We start from the raw sequence: 20,765 nt of genomic DNA on the forward strand, positions 1-20,765 counted from the left end.
TATACAATTAATAGTACATATGATTAAAACTGGATGCATCATAAGAAAAGACACGCACAGTGAACAAATCCTTATGCAACCCAACCCTGTCAGTCAAAACGTGAAGTCATCCTGCCTTGCTCCTAAGCAACCATATCTTCTTCCTCTTGGACCCATAAGAGAAAGTCTCAGACGGTAATCTGGAGCTGTTTGACGTTCCAGCTCAGATATCCCACTGGTCTCCGACAATGTATCTGGCTTGCACTTTTGCTACTCATGGGCACATAACTGTTTTTCTGAAAAAGACCTGGAAACACCCAGTCAGGACACCAGTGATAGCCCCTTGTTCATTAATGATTCTTTTTTTCTCCACTTATTTTTTTTTAATTTAAAGAAACTATCTTTTCTCATTTTATATGCTAAATCCATTTCCTACTCCCTCCCCTCCTCCTGCTCCTGCCACCTTCCCCCCCTCACCTCCCACCTCACCACCCATCCACTCCTCAGAGAGGGTAAGGCTTCCCATTGGGGGGTCAACAAAGTCTAGCAAGCAGGACCAAGGCCCTCCCCACTATATCTAGGCTGAGCAAGGTATTCCTTCAAAGAGAAGGTTTCAAAAAAGCCACAACAGGGCTGGAGAGATGGCTCAGCCATTAAAGGCTGGGCTCACAACCAAAAATATAAAAAAGCCAGAACAAGCAATAGGGATAAATCCTGATCTTGCTGCCAGTGGCCCCACAGTCTGCCCCAGCCATACAACTGTCACCCACATTCAGAGGGCCTAGTTTTGGTTCTATGCTGGTTCCCTCGCTGTCAGGCCAGAGTTAGTGAGCGAACTCCCATTAGCTCAGGTAAGCTGTTTCAGTGGGTGTCCCCATCATGGTCTTGACCTCTTTGCTCGTATTCTCACTCCCCCCTCTCTTCGATTGGACTTTGACAGCTCAGCCCAGTGCTCCACTGTGGTTCTCTGCATCTGCTTTCATCAGTTGCTGGATGTAGGTTTAATTTCCTGTTGGATCAAGAGCAGTTTTGCAGAGATGGTACTTGGCACCGAACAATTTTTAGCCCTATCGGTGTGAATGTAAATAGTGGAGGATTCATGTAAGTACATCAAGGACGGCTTCGGGCCTCTGGTGACCACAACCATGGAGCATCCCACACGGCAGGACTGAGCTAACTACAGGGCTGTAGGGAAGCCTCTCACACGGCAGGACTGAGCTAACCACAGGGCTGTAGGGAAGCCTCTAAGTGGCCGGTTTTGACAGTGGGATGAGCCCTGAGAGCAATGCGGCCACACCAGACATGAATGGTATAATTAGGAGTCAACTGTGCTGTGAAATATTGGGGGATGCTACAGCTGATGATTTACATCTGCCTTTATTGAGGTGGAAAGATGCCTTTGATCTATTGCTGAGCAATCCAGGACATCACAAGGGTGTTAAATTATTCAAAATTTACATGAGTATCTATTCGTAAATGTGTGGTATCTTCTGAAATGTTAACAGTAGTTATCTATGGGTGATAAAATTTTGGGTAGTTTGTCTTTTAAAATTTACATACATCTTATTATTAGCATTGTGTGTGCATGAGAACACGGGTGGGTATATGCATGCCACCTTGCAAGTGTGGACACTGGAGGTCAACTTTTGGGGTCAGTGCTCTTCTACATGGGTCCTGGGGACCGAATTCTGGTTTCTAGGCTTCTGCGGTGAGTACCTTTAACTGCTGAGCTATCTTGCTACCCACATTTTTACTTCCTTTAATAGCATTTTTGTATTGTTTGGATTTTATTTCTATAGTGAACAGTTATTGTTAATTAATAAAACATAGCTCTTTCAGATGAAAGACAACAAAAGGCTCATAACAAATAACCTTCAAGGGGCTGGAGAGATGGCTCAGAGGTTAAGAGCATTGCCTGCTCTTCCAAAGGTCCTGAGTTCAATTCCCGGCAACCACATGGTGGCTCACAACTATCTGTAATGAGGTCTGGTGCCCTCTTCTGGACTGCAGACATACACACAGACAGACTATTGTATACATAATAAATAAATAAATAAATTAAAAAAAAACAAATAACCTTCAAGTGTCCTTAAAATGATAACTGTAAACCAAATTAAAAACAAAACTCATTTCAAAGCCATTTTATTTTTGGGTAGTCACTGTACATGGAGATGGGTCTCATCAGGACATTTTCTTGTAAGGATTTCATGGACTTTGACCATGTTCATCCTCTCTCATCCCCTTTCTCCTCCTTCTTTCTTTCCTCTTGCCACTCCCCTTTATCTCCCACCATGGACAAACACAGATGAGTCATCCAGCTGGGCCACAAACTGAGACGGAAGCTGAAATGGGCCCTCTGGTGACAGGGAAAAAGAAGAGCCGGACACCACTGGGCACTGCACGATGCACACTTTATTCTGTCACGACTGGTACACATCAGGAGCGGGTGACAGGAAACTAGTAGGGGTGCACAACTCCTCTGGACTAACGGCTTGTGGGAGGCATGACTAGCTTTGGCACACGGACTGGAAAACCATATGTTGCCTGGAAGAAGACAGGCAAGATTAAAAAAGCACAAACCTGACACCCCATGGAAATCATGTCTGTATCCTGCAGCATGTTAAAGAGTGGATAATCACAGAGGCTAACATGCAATCCTACACAAACCACACTGTTAAACTAGACTATTTCATTTTCCCTTCTTAGACATGGAGAGACGATGGCCTTAGTAATTGGTTCCTAATAGCATAGAAGAGTAACTAACACACTGTAGAGAGATCTGCCACTGATTCCCACAGCAGCCCAACACAGTTAAAGACACAATGCCAAATAATGATCCTTCTAGATCATCTTTTTATTAAACCAAATCCTATTGACTTGACTTATACTATCTAACTCGACTTATACTTACTTAAATAGAATTCCTCATATCTTTATGTCAAAAAGCATTCTTGCTAGTGTTTCCATCTTTGTAAGCCACAATGGACGAGAGGGGAACCTGGGGAATGACATCTTTCCTTTTCAAGACAACGTTATGCTGAAGAAAACATCAAAGAAGCGAGGCTACTGTGTGTGCTGCAAGTATTTTGAATTTCCGTGTCATTGTTCACACAGGGAACCCAAAGCAGCCAGCCCGATATGTGATGTAGCAGAATAAGATGGGGTAGAGGCATAGATTCTAAACAATTTCCCAAGACAGACAAAGAAAGAGGAAAGCAAACAAAAAGAAGGATGGGAAAACCACCTTCAGTAGAAGAAATCATCACAGTGAAAGATCTATCCACTTGTAATGGACCACACCCCGGAGAACAGTTCTGTAATCAGGATGATAGGCAGAATGCTCATAACGATTACAAGTTGGTGAGCCCACACTAGCTCAATGGGCTGCTTTTCCTGTGGTGGAGAGTTTCTGCCTTTTTTTTTTTGCCAGTATACAGCCAAATTTAACCCCAAAGGGCCATCATATTCACTGAGAACCATTTTTTTTATTTATTAACTTGGGTATGTGGCTCATAATCATTTGCCTGGGGAAAAACATTATTATTCATCCATGATGAGATGTTTTGAAATATGATAGTGATCAAGATATGGTTCATTCACAGGATGTACATAGTTAGATATTTGCTTGTGATATGAGTGTTAAGTTAGGCAACAAGGAAGAGATGGAACATATTTCTTCAGAAAACTGTCAAATAAATGCCAAAGAGAAACAGCAGTAAAGGAAGTCTTGATTCCCACAGGGGTTACTCTCTTTCATCTGCTGAGGGGGAAGGCAGTAAAGGCAATCCTCTTTTGCTCATCAAGACAAGGACCACTGATCACAAAGAAAGGTGAGGAGGGATAGAGCCGAAAGGAATCTTTCTTTGTCTTCCCAGTTGTAAACACTGAATGACAAACTGCAGGTTGTGCAGCCAAGATAGTAGTGCCCAGAAGTTTGACGAAGTGCCTGGTTGGGTCCCTGTTCCTTATAAAGTGCCATGCCCCTAACTAGCCTGATTCTTCCAGCACTAAGGAAAGGAATGCTCTGCCCTCCCCCCTTGCTGCCACATTGTTCTTGGTAAGAGACCTGTTTCAGCTTTGTGTGAGCCGAGGTTGTGTAATCTGAAGGCCAGAGAGGAAAGTTACAGCCAAATTCCACTGTAAACATTCATGGATTTTTCAAGGGAGACTAATGCATTGTTGGAGGTTGACTTTAGGAACCATTTCCTGATTGTGCTCCTAGGCCACGGGTGGAGGCAACTCCCTCTGACTCTTACCAAACCAGCAACAATCATTTTAGATGCTATGCCTCTTTACAAGGAAATGACTTTTCAAGATCATAATGATTCTAAGAAGGAGATTCAAGGTGAGTCAGAAAGATGCTGGAAAGGGGGATGGGGTGAGGCAGAGAAAGACTTTCTTCCATGTTCTTATAGGACCAGTCGTGAGGCAAAATCATGGCAAGTGGCTCAGTCTTTCTAAGATGTCCTAAGGGTTTTCCCAGGCTGCTGGGTCTAACATCCCATATCAACCACCTGGGGCTGATTTTACCCTTCTAGGTGTGGTAACAAGCTCTTCCGGCTTTCAGTTTGATCTCCTGCAAACCCTATCAGGAGATGTCTCTGTGAGGCTCCTATTCCCCAACCAGCCATTCTGACTTTGGCCACAGGTCTGTTGAGGGCCCACTGTGCTTCTCTAGGGAAAGGGAGGGCGGCTGCTGGTGGTGGTAGGAGATGTGGCCATGGGGCATAGGAGGAGTGCCCCCAAGGCGGACCTTCAGGAAGGCACCCAGACTGCAAGACCTGGGACAAATTCAAGGTCAAGGTGGTTAGGAGAGAAGTGGGAATGGCCAAAGGAAGTACCTGGAAGAAAGGTTTTCAGATTTTAGAAGAGAGGAGAATGGGAAAACTCCATGGGCCAGGGAATTTCACAGGAACCAAATGTGATTTATGATACAAAAAAGAAAAAAAAAAGTCCCTTGCTTATCTTGCTGATCAGGAAGACAGGCTTTAGACTACCCTGCCACTAAGCTATTCCCGCACTAATAACAAACACTAAACCAAATGTTCCCACATTATTAATCTCACATTTCAATAATTCATTAGTTCTGAATTTTCTAGGTTGTTTAATTCATTTAGCAATCCACAGGTTAGCTACCACCGCTGAGGTGAAGAAGGGCATGGAAAATGAAGTCGTTAAAACTGGAATTAATTTCGTTTTCTGTAAACAAGAGTTAGTAGCCCGGTGGCACAATAGATTGTCAAGGAAAACAGAGAAGTAGGTACGGAGTCATCAGCCTGGCTTGGGCCACCTCGCTGGCCGCCGGGGAGGGACTCTTGGGCTCAGCAGTCTGCCTTCTTGTTAATAAAAATGGAAGAGCAGGTGAGCAAACCGTCCACCTTTTCCATTTCCGAATTGCTCACGGGGATCAGTAGATGGTCCTTCAGTTTCTCATAAACCTGCAGATACCGGGAATCAAGAAGGGAATGGAGAAAGAAGGTTACGGTTTGGCCTGTTCCACCGCTCTCAGGGACAGAATTAATTTAGTTTATATATTTCTGTTTTTCAGCCATTGAAGCCTAAGTACACACGTCCACGGTCCTACCCCAGAGCTGGCCACAGGTACTGCTAGAATACTATGCTTTAACTTCAAGGTGAAGGATGTGTCACCAACTCGTCTCTTCCCGGAGCTGCCTTTGCTCTGCCCTTGTCGTTCCTAGAGTAAGCGATAATCAGAACTCCACGGCTGTGTGTTTAGTTTGAACATCCCTCCCTCTCTTCACTCTCATGGACCCTAACTACACTTTTATGTTCCTTTCCTTACCAACTCTGCTGGGAGAATGTGACAGCGTGTAAGTTAAGTGCGCACTGCTGGTCACACTGTGTTTAAATTATAGGTGCGAATTTTGTATCATCTTTCAACCATAGTGGAAAGTACGTGTCAAAACGTCTAATTAACAGTCCACGGATTTCTTTCCCCTATGATCAAAAACACACTTTAAAAAACAAAATTACTTGAAAACACTGCTTAAAAACAACCTGCCCTGATTCTTTCAGAAACATCATGTACCCTAAAATTCAGCACATCAGCTAGAGTGTAGGAGCCATCTGGGCTCCAAATCCAGCCCCATCAACTTGCTACTGCCATTCCAGTAAAGTGACATCCCTTCTAAGCTTGTGTGCCTCTCTGGAAGGCTGGGTTATGCCTACCATAGGGCCACTGCTGGGACTAAAGAGCATGTTTAAGGCATGCTTAGCACAGTGTCTGGCCCATAAGATCCTGGTGAACAAGGGGGTTACTGATGGTATTCTACTGTTGATGGACTCAGGGCTGAACTGAGAGGCAGTTAACTACATTTTGTTGCTAGGTGATCAATGAGGCTGAGGAGGCATGAAGTCCTCAGAGTAGGTTGTGTGGACTTGCAACTTGTTCATATTGCAGATTCTAAGCTGGGAGCCCTGGAACCTGCATTGCTAACCATCCCAGCACACAGAGTGTAAGCGCCGCTGTTCACCCAGGAGCTATTTCAGTCCTGTCTGGTTGGTAGTCCTCTGTTTTCTTTAGGCTCACAGTTCTGCTATGGTAGGAGAACAAAACTGCCTCTCCATTCCTCAACCCTCTTTTCATGGTACTAAGGACTAGAGGATGAGCCTTCTCTAACATAGTCCTGCCTATGCAAAAAGTAGAGCAAGGGCTGAGAAATGGCTTTCCTCAGTCAGTAAAGTACGTGCCTTGAAGCATGGGGACCTTTGCCAAGAACTCATGTAGAAAGAACTGGGTGTGGTGATGCACATTTGTGACCTAGCACGGGGCAGTGGACCTGTGGCATGGTCCCAGAATTGCTGGCCAGTCTGCCTGGCCTACTTGGTGAGTTCTAGGCCTGGGAAAGACTCCTGTCCCAAAACACAAAAACAAAACAACAACAAAAACAAAAAAGTAGGTGGCCCCCAGTGTTGTTCTTAGGCTTCCATATGCACCCATGCATACATGCACCCATACATGCATGCACCCATACATGCACGCACCCATACATGCATTCACACATGCATGCACACATGCACCCACACATGCATTCACACATGCACCCACACATGCACCCACACATGCATTGACACATTCACCTACACATGCACGCACACATGCATGCACACGTGCACCTACACATGCATGCACACGTGCACCTACACATGCATGCACACGTCCACCTACACATGCATGCACACGTGCACCTACACATGCATGCACATGTGCACCCACACATCCATGCACACGTGCACCCACACATGCATGCACACGTGCACCCACACATCCATGCACACGTGCACCCACACATGCTTGCATACTCACACCCTCCCACACCCCACACACTCAGACAAATAGCATAAAACAATGCTGCATTTTTCAAAGCATAAGACATAAAAGCAAAATCAATGACCACTAAATGTCCTTCTATAGCATTTCTTATAAATGTCATGTTGCTCTGGGCAGGGCTGAGCTCAGAATGCCTAGCAGTTAGACACCCTGACTCAGGGGCTGAGCTGGTTATATACTCTGTGATGAAACAGAGAGAAGTAACAAGACGGAAGACTGCCCTGAGACAGGGGGATTCCCTTCATTTAGGAAAAAAGCCAGGTCCAGAGACGCCAGCTGACTGCAAGTGTGCCAGATGCCTTCCTTCCCTGTCTTCCCACCACCAGGATGTGCGGTCCCCTCTTTTCAGAACCCGCTTCTGCCCCGCTGCCTTGAAAAGTGAATGGCTCTGATAAGGTGGCAGACGCTGGATGCACACTGAGAGCTGGAGCATGGGTTTGGGGGAGGAGGGAGTCCTTTTTTTCATTTTTATTTTTTTGAGGCAGGGTCTTGTGTAGCCCAGGTTAACCACGAACTCTTGCTGTATAGCTGAGGTTGGGCTTGAACTTCTAATCCCCTGCTTCTCCCTCTCAAGTGAGGGGAGTGAGTACAGGTGCTGTCACTACACCTTGCTTGTGCGCAGTGCGGCGTGGGGGGGGGGGATTCTACTTGGGGATTTGCGATTGCGTGGCCAGAAGTCTAGCGGTTAAGGTATCTCCGCAACCCTTGGCGTTCTTCTCTGGAAACCTCTGAGTAGCAGGCGGCAGGAGCCCCACCACTGTGTGTGCTCTGCACGAACCAGAAGTAAATAAGCAGCCCCTTTGCTTTCAAGGAGCCTTCCCGCTGTCCCAGTGTTTGGATAGGTAGAGCGAAAGGGACGACCTCTTTTGTTGCCCCATCATGAGTGGGTCCCCAGAGAAGCTAGCAGAGATGATGACTTTACCTTTGCACTTTCTGGGTACTCTTCTGGGGTTCGGTGCAGTAAGACGTGCCCTTTGTTAGGGATATTTAGATATATACAGTTGGCGGCCATGTCGTCAGGCACAGTGAGCTTGTCATAACGATGGTCACTCATTTGCTGCATGATCTATAAAAACAAACAAAGCAGGCTTAAGTGGATCCACCCACACGCGTGGAGGAAGGCGCTAGGAAGGGACACAGACCTGGAAGGCCTCCTAGATCCTTCTGTATCTCAGGCTCCCGGACATCACCTCCAGTCACAGAGCCAGGAGGAGAAAACCAAGTGTTCTAATTCTCTCACCACTTTTTTTTTTTGGAGTCAGGGTTTCTCAGTAGCTGTGGAGCCTGTCCTGGAACTTGCTCTGTAGATCAGGCTGGCCTTGAACTCATAGAGATCCGCCTGCCTTTGCCTCCTGAGCGCTGGGATTAAAGGCGTGCGCCACCACCACCTGGCTCGTATTCTCATTCTCTTCAAGTTTGTGCTTGTTTCTGTTTTTAAGTTTTAAAACTGATTTGTATTTTGGCTTTTGCTCTGAAGACACACCAGCAGTACATAAACCGGTCGGGTGCAGAAGGTCTGGCTGGAGGTTTGAGGACATTCTTGGCTGAGAAAACATGGCTTCCCCAGTCTTAGAGAAGACAGATCACTACAGCCATCAGAATGATCAGTAAGAGGTGGCCATAAACATGCACAAACATACAGAATTTACTGTCTGCATACATTAAAGTCAAGGCCCAGATTTATAGGACATCACAGTTATGAGTAGGTAGTTGTACTACATTAATAAGGTGGGGTATCAGGGTAAACACTTGACGCTTTCTATCTAATCTCAAAGCTTCCACTTTAATGTTTTATTAGAATAAACTATGACATGTCTATGCATGTAAATAATATATTTTGATTGTACTCACCACCCTATCCCTTCTCTTGCCATGTCCCCTCCTGCCGACCTTTCTCTTTCTGACCAGCCCCCCTTCTCCTTTCATGCCTTTCTACTTTTTGATGAGCCAGAGTTCCCTCAGCCTTCCCTGTATTTGAAGTGTTCCCCTGTTTTCTTTTAGTAGTTACGAAGTTGCAGGTCTTACACCGAAGTCTTTGATCCATTTTGAGATTTAAATCAATTCTGACTACTAAAACATCTCTCTTAACCATCTCACGTTCCTCGTGAGACAGCACCAAGCACGGCAGAGGGGTCCATGACTGGAGACCTCCAAGAGACCACCATGCTCATGGACTTAAGCCCCCAGTACCTGGGAGAACCATGGGCAGGCTTTGGCTCAGTACACGGAGGTGGGATGCTCCCACCACGGGTTTGTAGTTGAATTCCTGGTAAACAGATGACTTATTGCATTTTCTATCTACAGGAGAAGAAAACACAAGCTACACCGAGAGAAAAGGAAGCACAGCTTAGACCACACATTGAGACCTTGCCCGCATCTTCTCTCCACATTAGCGGGGTGGACAGATCTCCCACCTGTCCGTCTGGCTCACGAGAGCCCAAGGGTGACTACAGGGCAGAAAGGCCGCTCTCAGTGCTCACTCTTTGTTCAACAGTGAGGGAACACACCACAATCTCCATGATTGCAGACTCCAGGAAGTGCCAATGAAAGAGCCTAGACTTCCTTCCTGCTCCATCCCTCCCCCCCCATCAGCTTCCTCCAGGGAGCAGACATCTCCTTCTTTGGCCCTTACTTGAGTTTTCTTCAGTTGACGGCATTAATTTGAAATTCTAATCTCTGCTTTTCCTCATTACCTTTTTCTGAGCTCTATGCACTATGGCTTTTGAGGGGGGCATTCCAGAAATTACTGGCCAACATCCAAGCCAGAATAGTTTGAAGATAGTTTCATTTTTCTTTCATTATTGGGAAGAAGAGAATTATAATTTTCTTAATGGGGAAATAATTTACTGGTGAGGATATATGAAGCAGTTTACTGATAAATTCTACTGAGGGTTCCTCTTAAAATAAATCCCTTAGCAAAATCACCAGAGCTACCTCAGGAGAGGCTTCCAATTAATTTATCAAGGCCTTCTAGGTTATCGTTTTGTGGCAAATTATAAGCCGTGCCATAAGAAATGACTTTTAATAATGAACAGAATCCATGTAGAGCTGTGAACAGTGTTGTTCAACTCAAAGTAAAAAGCAAAAGTTCCACATTCTGTCATCATAAAAGACTTCAAAATGGGTACTGCAGACAACAACCAACCAACCCTTCTTTTTCATGGAGAAGACAAAGGTGCTCATTCTAGACACAAAGAATTTCTGCCATGTTAACTTAGGACCAGTTTTCCCCTTTCCTGTCTGAGTGCTCATTTTCATAGCCTGTGAGCGGTCACTGTCTGAACAGTGAGATAGTTTGCTGTTCACTTACAGCTGGGTGCAGGAGACACACGTATGTACACACACAAAGTAGTGCATCTGCTGTTAGGGGACACACAGAGACAGGTTCGGGGATCACATCTCTTCATGCTATGCACATGTGTGTGTGCACTCATTTATGCATGCATGTGCACACGTGTGTGTGTGTGTATATATATATATATATATATATATATATATATATATTACAAAGATGAACTTATACTGTCCACCCTGGTAGGGCAACATTTCAAAGGGCTCAGGGTCCCAGGGATCACGCAAAAGAAGGCAAGGCCAACCAACCCTTTCTCTCTTCTTCTACTCAGTCTTGTGAAAAGATGAATGTTGTCTTAAGCATCCCGAGAATGCAGCTGTTGGGCTGATTTGTGTTCCAGCATTTTTTTTCCCTTAAGGATGGAGGAAGTGGCTGTGTACCAGCATTCTTGGTAAAGTGTTCCTTTAACAGTAAGTACTGAACTTCCTGCTTGGAGCACCACACACAAGAACGGAAGCAGAGAGCACCTAAACTCTCCACACGTCACCAATTTCCTCCTGGACCAGATTCTTCTATATCCTGAGAGGCCACAGGCTCAACTGGGAAAAATCCAACTAAGTGCTTGCTATACTGTCCAGTCTGTGGGGGAAGGTTTGCAATGACAAGCTGCATTTCAAATGCTGTATCTGACTTTTGTCAGTGGAACTATTATTTTCCTTTGAGTAACCTAATTAGAATGGCAATAATTAGGATGGGAAGCTATTGATATCTGGTCCAGGCATCATGGGGTGTCCCCTTGGGGGCTAAGCACAATGGCTGTGTAAGGTGGCCAATAGGGAGATGCAAGGGCACTCTAAGAGCTGCCTCCCGGAGGTGACAATCCAGTGATGCCAAGCCTCTCTCATCACAGGCACCTTCAGCAAGAAGGCACGTGGTCCTAGAGAGGAAGGGACTTTGGGCACTGGCCTGGCCACAGCAGCATCCCTGTGTCTCTCTCACAGCTGCCGGCTTGGAGGGAGTGGCCTTGCTCCCCAGGGTGGAGTTGTCACAAACAGTGGGAACCATTGGTAACATTCTGGCATACAGCCTGAATCTGCATGGCCAGTTCCATTAGCCAGGCATTTCCGGCAGGTTCCCACATTTCTGGGAATTTTCTCACTGAAAGGATTGGACAGCAGCCCCATTTTTCTGCCTCTTACTCATGCTTTCTTTGTATTACTGCAATTACATAAAAGAAAAAAATCCTGGGCTGTATGGTTGGACAGAACAATTTAAGACTTAATTGGTCAAATACTGAGACAAAGAGATAAAGAAGGTATTTAAAGACGCTTAGGAAATATTCCAAACACATTTTTGGCTTGCTCACAATTGATCTTCCTATGATAATATATGTACGTACCCATCTCAAGACATTAAAATGAAATCAATATGAAAAGCAATTAATAATAGAGCCCATTGAGAGATACAGTATACAATGCACGATCACTCCTTATTGCTACTAGGTATCTGAAATAACTCTATTGATTTATCGCTCATCAGGAGTTTATCGAAAGCCTGGCAATGTATAGTAGTCTCTACGTCTGGGCAATCCTCTCAGAGCCAATATAACTTAACTATGGATAATATTATAGAATTGCTACCCCATCCTCACATTTTATGGGCTCTCATAGATGAGCTCAGAATGAACACACCCTGAGAGCCACATATCTAATCAACTAAGGAAATAACTGTACTGAGGATCAAACCCAGAGCAAGAGCTCCACAGCCAAGCCACACCGCGAGTCCAAAGCTGTCTGTCTGTCTCTTTCCGTCTCTCTTTCTTCTTTTCTGTTTTGTTGAACCAGGGTTTTTCTGGGTAGCCCTGGCTGTCCTAGAACTCACTATGTCAACCAGGCTAGCCTCAAACTCATGAAGATCCACCTGCCTCTGCCTCCCTAGCACTGGAATTAAGGTTTGTGCCACCACACATGGTTCAGATTTTCATTTTTTATATTTATTTTTTGGGACAGGTTTTCTCAGTATAACACCCTGGCTGCCCTGGAACTCATTTTGTAGATCAGGCTGGCCTCAAACTCAGAGACCCACCTACTTCTGCCTCCTAAGTACTAGGGTTAAAGGTGTGTGCTACCACTGCCTGGCTTCAGATATGTATTTAAAAAAAAATAATATTTGTATTTTTTGATAGTTTCAAAGTAAGCATACAATGTATTTTGGCTATACCCACCCCCATACCCCTTTTCCTCCTTCTTCAATATAATACTTGGCATCCATCTTTGGAAGCCCCCTCTCCCTGGGGGTTGCTTTGGTCTGGACTCCACCTCTGAGAAATCCCACCAAGCACTGAGCCCTCCCCAGGGAGGGTCAGGACCACTCCCACAGGCTATTTAGTCTGCTGCCCAGAAAAGGAACACATGGTCTCTGGGTTTCACGTGGTCTCCCCTGCTGTCTCTTTCTCGACCCTCGCTATGCTCCCAGCCACCTGGGGAGCACCACATTAAATGTGGGCATCTTTTATTCAGTCTAATTTGTTCTGATTGGAATTATTTGTGTTGGCAGAGAGGCTCGGTTTAAGAAATATACCTAACACTCCCAACACATTCCTCTTCCCGATTTTATTCTGCCTCCTCCTCTCTTTAAAACATTTAACCCACCACATCCAATTAATGCTACCCATATGAGCATGAGTGTGGGGCCAGTCACGGGATGGATCCCGGACAACCTACTGAAGGCCACACTCCCAAAGAAAAATGATTCTATTCCGCAACAGCTATCAACTGCTAATGGCTTCTCAGCTAGGGGCAGGCTGTGAGAGTTAGTTCTTCCTCATCCCTGCTGGAGCATTGACTGTCTTGATCGTCTATGAGCAACCCCTGCTTTGTAAAAGCGTCTGTCACGTGCAAAGGATAGCATTCCACGAGACTTCTCCTGTTCCTCCTTATGTTCTTTCTGCTCCCTGTTCTGCAGTGTTCCCTGAGCCTTAGTGGACAGGGTGATATCGATGTCTCACTTAGGGATGAGCCCTCAGTCACTAGTCATGACTTCCTGCCTTAACTGCTGCCTATTGTGACAGGAAGCTTCCTCTTATGCCCTGATGAGCTCCGACAAAGAAACTCACAGAAAGGAAGAGTTTTAGTTTGGCTCACGGCTTAAGGGATCAGTCAACCAAGGTGCAGAAGGCAAGGTACAGGGCCAGGGGACAGCTCTGCCACTGTGTCCAGAGTCAGCACCTGAGTGCTGGAGCTTGGTGCTTTCTTCTTTGCACACAGTTTGAGACCTGATCCCATTGGAAGCTGCTGCCCACATTCAGGTCAGGTCTTCTCCGCTCTGCCTCATCTTTCTGGGTTCACTCTCATCGACTCAAACAGAAGAAGTATGTTTCCATGGTGGTTCTAGATCATGAGGTTGACAAGATTAGCTATCCTAGTAACCTAAATCCCACCACCAGTGGTTAATTCTCTGGGTTTCAGAGACAGTTGATTTTTAGACATCTTCGTTGGTTGGGAAGAATGGAAATAACATTCAACTACTACTTATTGGTGTGTTTATGCTCTTTCTCACAGCAACCCTGTGTATGGGGTGACAGAATCTCTATCCTTACATGAATGTAAGCCAAGGTGGGGAGAAATTCAGTAATATGTGTGAGGTCATTCACTCCTTTAGACAGGCAACCTAGGTTTCAAGCCTGGATGCACGTGTCTTCAAATGCCTACCTTCATCCTGACACACCAAACTACCATCTTGTCACCTGTAAGACTGGCAGCGTCTGGTGGAATACATTTTCCTATAGCGTTTCCTTGGCATTTGTATATTCATAGAAGTTTGTGTGTAAATGCATTTGATACAGAGAGTCTGGTATTTGAAGCCATTTGAGTTTGATTCATATGGTTTGATTTCTTTGAAACTTTTTTTTTAAGTAAAAGAAAGAGCAAAGCTTTTGAAAGGGAAGAAGGAGTGGGTGTAGGCCATTACAATCTCTAGAGCCGAAAGGAGCAGGGGCCAAGGTGAAAAAAACGGCAAACAGTCAAACCCTATTCGCAATGATGTCCTGGGTCAATCTGACACCACACTGGCAGTCTAGCCTGCCTGGCAGTGGAAGGCTTCCCTGCAGATTAGAGTTCATGCACTCAGAAAAGCATCCTAATTATTTTTCCTGGATCAGAATAAAGAAAACCCCATTAGTGGGGTTCCCATATAAATCAATGTAACTATTCTGGACCCCAGCATCTAGGAAAAGAAAACAGCAACCACTTAGCTCCCTGGATCTCTTCAGAAGTACTGCACTGCTAAATTAGGGCACACTTCTGCCAAACAGATTATATTCACGTTTGCTATGAGGATGGACACACGGTTTACATTAAAATGTTCAATGCTCTTCACTGGAAATGTAATTTTCTGATGGATTCTCATAGAATTTTGTTGAAGGTGCAGAACTTAGGTATTTGAGGGAAGTGACAGACCAGTGGTGTCCCTGTGTCATCGCTGGTCAGCAGCTCTGTTTATGCTCATGAGTAAACCAAGGACACAAAGGAGAAATACTGGAATTCTGTTTGGGATGATGGGCGTGAGCGCTCTGATGAGTTGTGCAATCGTCCTGAATACTGGAAGAGGGTTTCATCATCCCTCCCTCCATGGAAAGGCTAAACACATAACACATTTTTAAGTTCTCTTTCCCCGCTTGGAATGGGGTCTTGCCATGTGACTGAGGCCAGTCTTACACGCAGTAGCTGGTACTGTAGGCATATACCACTATTTCTGGATTAACACATGTTTTTAACTTAACTCAGATTTTTACCACCATTTACATCTAGACCAAAGGTTCTTAAATTAAGGGTTTGACACCACATAGGGTCATGTAACTGAATGTCAGAGGGTCATTTACTATTTGGCAATAGTAAAAGGTTTCTAATAGCACAATAACTAAAAATGAATTCAAAACCAAATGTATGATAAATCCAAGGTGTTTCTAGCAATGCCTGCCCACACTGTATTCCATGACTTCATGTTGAAGCCTTGAACTTGAACACGAAAACATGAACCTTGCACCACAATGCTGTCATCCCATGCACTGCCAATGAAAGCCGCAGGAAACAACACAGATTTGCCATAATTGTGTGCTATAAACAGCAGAATCTTTACTCTGCATGCAATATTTTCTGCTCTTACAGAAACATAAAGGTTTAATTACAGAAAACAATGACATTTGCCATTTTGCTGCATGTATGTAATGAATTACATATCTTTTTATTGCATTGTCTTAGACAAATGGACACACCCATCTCGTCAGAGCATAAAACTGCTTTGACCTTTTAGTGGTAAAATACACATATCCCAAAAAGCTTTTATATTTTTTTCAAAATCTATTGTCAGCAAATGTTTAATTTGTATACCTATCTCTTTTACCTGTTTACCTAGGGCTGTGTGAGAACTTCTCAGGTGGAAGAGTCGTGAGCAGCAAAGCCCAGAAGCCCTGGCCTAGGTGGTCTTTAAAACAAGTCAAATCTCAGTTCCTAACACTTGCTGATCCCTGTAGAATAAATATCCCCGCCAGTCAGCTTCCCAAGTGACATTATTGTTACACAAAGAGATAACTTGCACAAATAACCCCAAGAACACAGCCAAGGGTACAATACAGTAATGTACCCAGGAAGTTAGAAATTTGGATATTTATTACCTTGGTTTTAATATAATTTGTTTAATTCTAAGTATATAAAATCTAATTTAAAATTGTGTGTGTGTTCTATCCGCATGGATGCTTGTGTACCGTGGTGTGTGCCTGGTGTCTATGAAGGCCAGAAAAGGGTATCAGATCCCCTTGGGACTGGAGTTACAGGCAGTTGTGAGCTGCCATTCAGGTGCTGGGAATTGAACCAGGGTCCTCTGGAAGAGCAACTACAGCTCTTAACCACTGGGGGAGCCATCTCTAAAATTTAATCTTTGAGACAGTGCTGATGAGGAATATAAACTCAGCTGGCCTCCAGCTTAAAATCCTCTTGTCTGCCTTTCACATGCTGGGATTCCAAGTGTGGACCACATCCCAGCCACGAAATTAATAGTTAACAGCAGTTATGGTTAACAACTAACTTTAAAATTCTCCCAGATTTTACAGTCAGTTCTAAGAGGCTAGTAGGAGCTCCTATCAGCAACAGCTTTATGGACTTGATTTCTGGATGTTAGCATAAGTGGCCTAGCGTGGAAGGCTTCTATACATTGATGTTAGTATAAGTGGCCTAGCGTGGAAGGCTTCTATACATTGATGTTAGCATAAGTGGCCTAGCGTGGAAGGCTACTATACATTGATGTTAGCATAAGTGGCCCAGCGTGGAAGGCTACTATACATTGATGTTAGCATAAGTGGCCTAGCGTGGAAGGCTACTATACATGGATGTTAGCATAAGTGGCCTAGCATGGAAGGCTACTATACATTGATGTTAGCATAAGTGGCCTAGCATGGAAGGCTACTATACATTGATGTTAGCATAAGTGGCCCAGCGTGGAAGGCTACTTTAAGCTGATCTCAACTTTTTATCAATGCCATAACAACTTTAGTTTTGAAATCTGGTTTGCAGAAATTTTGATTCCCACAGACAGGCTGCATTTGGGAACTGATGCTCAGTTTAGAAAATGCACTAATGGGATGCAGTATTGTAGTTACTGGAAGGCGAGATGATAAACGGGATTTATGAAATGGGAGCCAAGACTCCTTGGCGTGTTCAAATATGCAAGGCAAGATAAAGTGTTTCTCTGTTGATGTGCAGTGATCGGATGCTTGAAGCCCAGTTGTTCAATAGTTGAAAATGAAGTGAGGACCACAGAACGCCATCTTTAACTTGGCTCCCGCCTCTTTATCTTATCTTTCCCTTGTAATTCAACCTGTTGTTTGTTAGGCTTTATGTATTTTTATAATCATTGTAATTTGGGGTAAAGTATGATTATATAAATTCAGACAGTTCTTTTCATGAAACTATTATATAATATTTTTTCTCTAGTAGACTATTTTGGAGATAGATTTTATATAGCTATATCTATATATACAAACTATGTATCTCTCTATATATGAACTAGCCTCAAACTCAAAATCCTTCTGTTAATGTGGGATTCCCCTCTGTATGCTGTGAATACCATTGGTTACTAAAGAAACTGTCTTGGGCCTGTGCAGGGAACAGAGGTACACAGGGAAAATTAAACTGAACGCTGGGAGAAAGAAGGAGGAGTTAAGAGAAGCCATGGAGCTGCCGCCAAAGACAGACACGCTGAAACTTTGCTGGTAGGCCACAACCTCGTGATGATGCACAGATTGATGGAGATGGGTTAAATTAAGATGTAAGAGTTAGCCAGAAATATGCTTAAGCTATTGGCCAAACAGTATTGCAAATAATATAGACTCTGTGCAATTATTTCTGGAGTCTGGGCGGCCAGGAAACAGACAAGCGGCCTCCTTACAACCTCCTGCCTCAGCGTTCTCAGTGCTGGGATGACAGGCATGGGATATTAGCCCAGTCCGCAAAGCTATTTTAAAGAACATACCTATCTTTATCTTTTGTTTACATGTATATGTGTATGCGTACACATGAGAAGGTACCTACAGAGGCCAGGAGGGGTCAGCTGGAGCTGCAGCTAAGGTGGGTGTAAGCTTGACATGGGAACTGAATTCAGGTTCTCTGGGAAAGAAGCAGGGCTCTTAAGGGCTGAGCCTCCCCTCCTTCCTAGACTCTTTGAAAATATTTTTCAGTGCTTACATTATTATTTTATGTGTATAGAGTGTTTGCACTGGCCTGTTCAGTGTAGGCCATTTACCTCCCTGGCTCCTGCCCACCACATGCTAGTCATATCCTTTCCCACCCCAACACTACAACAACTGAAAATCTCTCCACGTGTTGCCAAATAGCCCCCGAGAGACCAAACCGCCTCTGCCCGAGAGTTACTGTTTGAAGAGAGCCTCAAATTCATTCAGAAACAGGAAGAAAAACAATGAGAGAGAATGAAAGCAAACTTTCAAGTTAGGATATGATTTACTTTATTAAAAATTTTACTTCACTGTGTGTGTGTGTGTGTGTGTGTGTGTGAATGAGTGTTTATACATGTGTATATATGCTCTTGTGCACACTCATGTGATGGAAGCCAGAAATGGATGTTTGGAGGGTTTCCTTTATTGTTCTCCATTCTGATTTTTGAGACAAGGTCTTTCATTCAACCTGGAGCTTGCCTATTAGACTGGAGTGGCTGCCCAGCCCACCCCTGGGATCTGTCTGTCTCCACTTTTTCCAGGGCTGGGGTCAACGGCACACATGACCACACCCAGCTTTTACATGGGTACTGGGTATCCAAATTCAGGTCTTCATGGTTGCAGAGCAAGCGTGTGCCTGCCGATCCCCTCTTTTCTAGTCTTTCTTCCCATTGGTAAGATCCCTGATAAGAAATTGATTGCTATTTGGGAAAACAGTTGATTGATATCATATCAACTTTTTAAAAGAAGCCCAAATCCCCACTAAATTAACCATAATCTTAGTTTCTGGATATGGCCTTCATCAGTGTTAGAAAACGAGGAAGAGGTATTGGGAACACTGGTGATTCCATTGTGTAGAAAACCGAGAATAACCCTTGAGACATAGGCAGGATTTGAAATTTATCAAGACTGCTTTTCAGAGGCTCAGAATGAAGAATCTAGGTGGCAATAATGACCTAGAAGGCTGCACACTGTAGTCAGTTCCAGAGCCTAGGCTTCGATGCAGGTTTTATCTGTTTTGGTTTTGTGAATGAATTTAAGAGGACAAGGAGGCCTGGCTCAGTTGTTTTCTGCTCTGTGATTTGGGGTCGACCTGGCTGTACAAGAGAATCATCTGGGAGCTTTTGAAAAACATATTGCCTGGTTCCCAACTATAGGGTTTTTTTTTTTAATTATTACTTGCTAGGGAAAAAAAATCAGCATTTCTTTTACTCTGTCTGTGCTGGAGATTGAACTCAAAGCCTTTAGCATGCTCCAGCAAGTGCTCCACAGCTGAGCTCGAGGCCCAGTCCCTAATGTTTTGTTTGAAACCTTCTGAAGTGCTGGGAAATGTGGATTTTATTCTAAGTGACAATGTACTTATTTGAAACTCAGGGTTTAATGAATAATATGGAAGGGGAGAATGGAAGGAAGCTGAAGACTAGCCATGATGAACTGATTTATTAAGCAACATTTTCCACTTCCCTCTATGTGTGTGTGTGTGTGTGTGTGCCTGTGTGTGTTGAGTATAACTGTGTGTGAATGTGTATGAGTGTGTGAATGAACGTGTGTGAGTGTATAAGTGTGTGTTGGACATTGAACCCAGGGCCTCACACATTCAAAGCCTAGGTGTTCCCAGTGAGCTACACACCTTCAGCCTTCCACTACAAATAATTTGACCTCTTTCCTGAAAGTTCCCTTCACACAGGGCTCTGCCTGATATACGCTGGGCATTCAATTGATAATTGTTGAATGTTAGATAAAGCATGGTCTTCAGCAGTGTACTTCAGCATTCTGTCAACTCCTAAATCCCTCCTCTATCCTGTTCAGCTCCCTGTAAGACGCTCCTTCAGAGCTAAGGCTTCAGGGAGGAGTGGAACATGAAAGGGCCTTCAGCTGGCACTTGTGCCCCACCCTTTTGCTGGTTAGGGAATCTCTGACTTCAGTCAGCTTTCTAGAAATCCTCCCCCAATCCTCCTTGACAAACTTCGGGGATGGGAGCAACCTCCTTATCCAAGGAACTGTTTGGGTTTCCTTCCTCCCTGCACTGCTCCTGTGTGGGTCCTGGCATCTGTGTGTTTTCAGGCTGCAGGATGGAAAGGAAGGCAGGCTTTAAGGAGAGGGTCTGTCTCCATACCTAAGAACAACGACGCGGAATAAGAACTCATTGCAGAGAGACAATTATCACACGGACTCACTCATAAGTGGTTTTTAAACATAAAGCAAAGAAAACCAGCCCACAAATCACAACTTCAGAGAACCTAGACAACAATGAGGACCATAAGAGAAACAAACATGGGAAGTAGAAAAAGACAAGATCTCCTGAGTAAATTAGGAGCATGGGGACCTTGGGAGATGGTAGAAGTGGGGAGAGAGGCAGGGAGGGGAGCAGAGAAAAATCTAGAGCTCAATAAAAAAAAGAACTCACTGCTGATGCATGC

At 44.4% G+C, this 20,765-nt stretch overlaps 1 protein-coding gene across 2 annotated transcripts in view; it reads right to left on the reverse strand.

The window, feature by feature from the left end:
* Positions 1-2,373: 2,373 nt before the first annotated feature.
* Positions 2,374-20,765, reverse strand: part of Ddah1 (dimethylarginine dimethylaminohydrolase 1) — a 127,370-nt gene continuing 108,978 nt past the window's right edge. The window contains exons 5-7 of one of the 2 annotated variants that reach the window (XM_075981146.1): positions 8,253-8,396; positions 5,358-5,417; positions 2,374-2,523 (exon numbers count right to left, since the gene is read on the reverse strand). In XM_075981146.1, coding sequence (XP_075837261.1) covers positions 2,464-2,523; positions 5,358-5,417; positions 8,253-8,396 — 264 coding nt within the window. In that variant the 3' untranslated portion in view covers positions 2,374-2,463. Of the gene's footprint in view, positions 5,418-8,252; positions 8,397-20,765 lie in introns of both variants that reach the window. The other variant, XM_075981147.1, reaches the window with a different exon arrangement.

Source organism: Microtus pennsylvanicus, chromosome 7 (genome assembly GCF_037038515.1).
Source record: "Microtus pennsylvanicus isolate mMicPen1 chromosome 7, mMicPen1.hap1, whole genome shotgun sequence".
NCBI lineage: Eukaryota > Metazoa > Chordata > Mammalia > Rodentia > Cricetidae > Microtus > Microtus pennsylvanicus.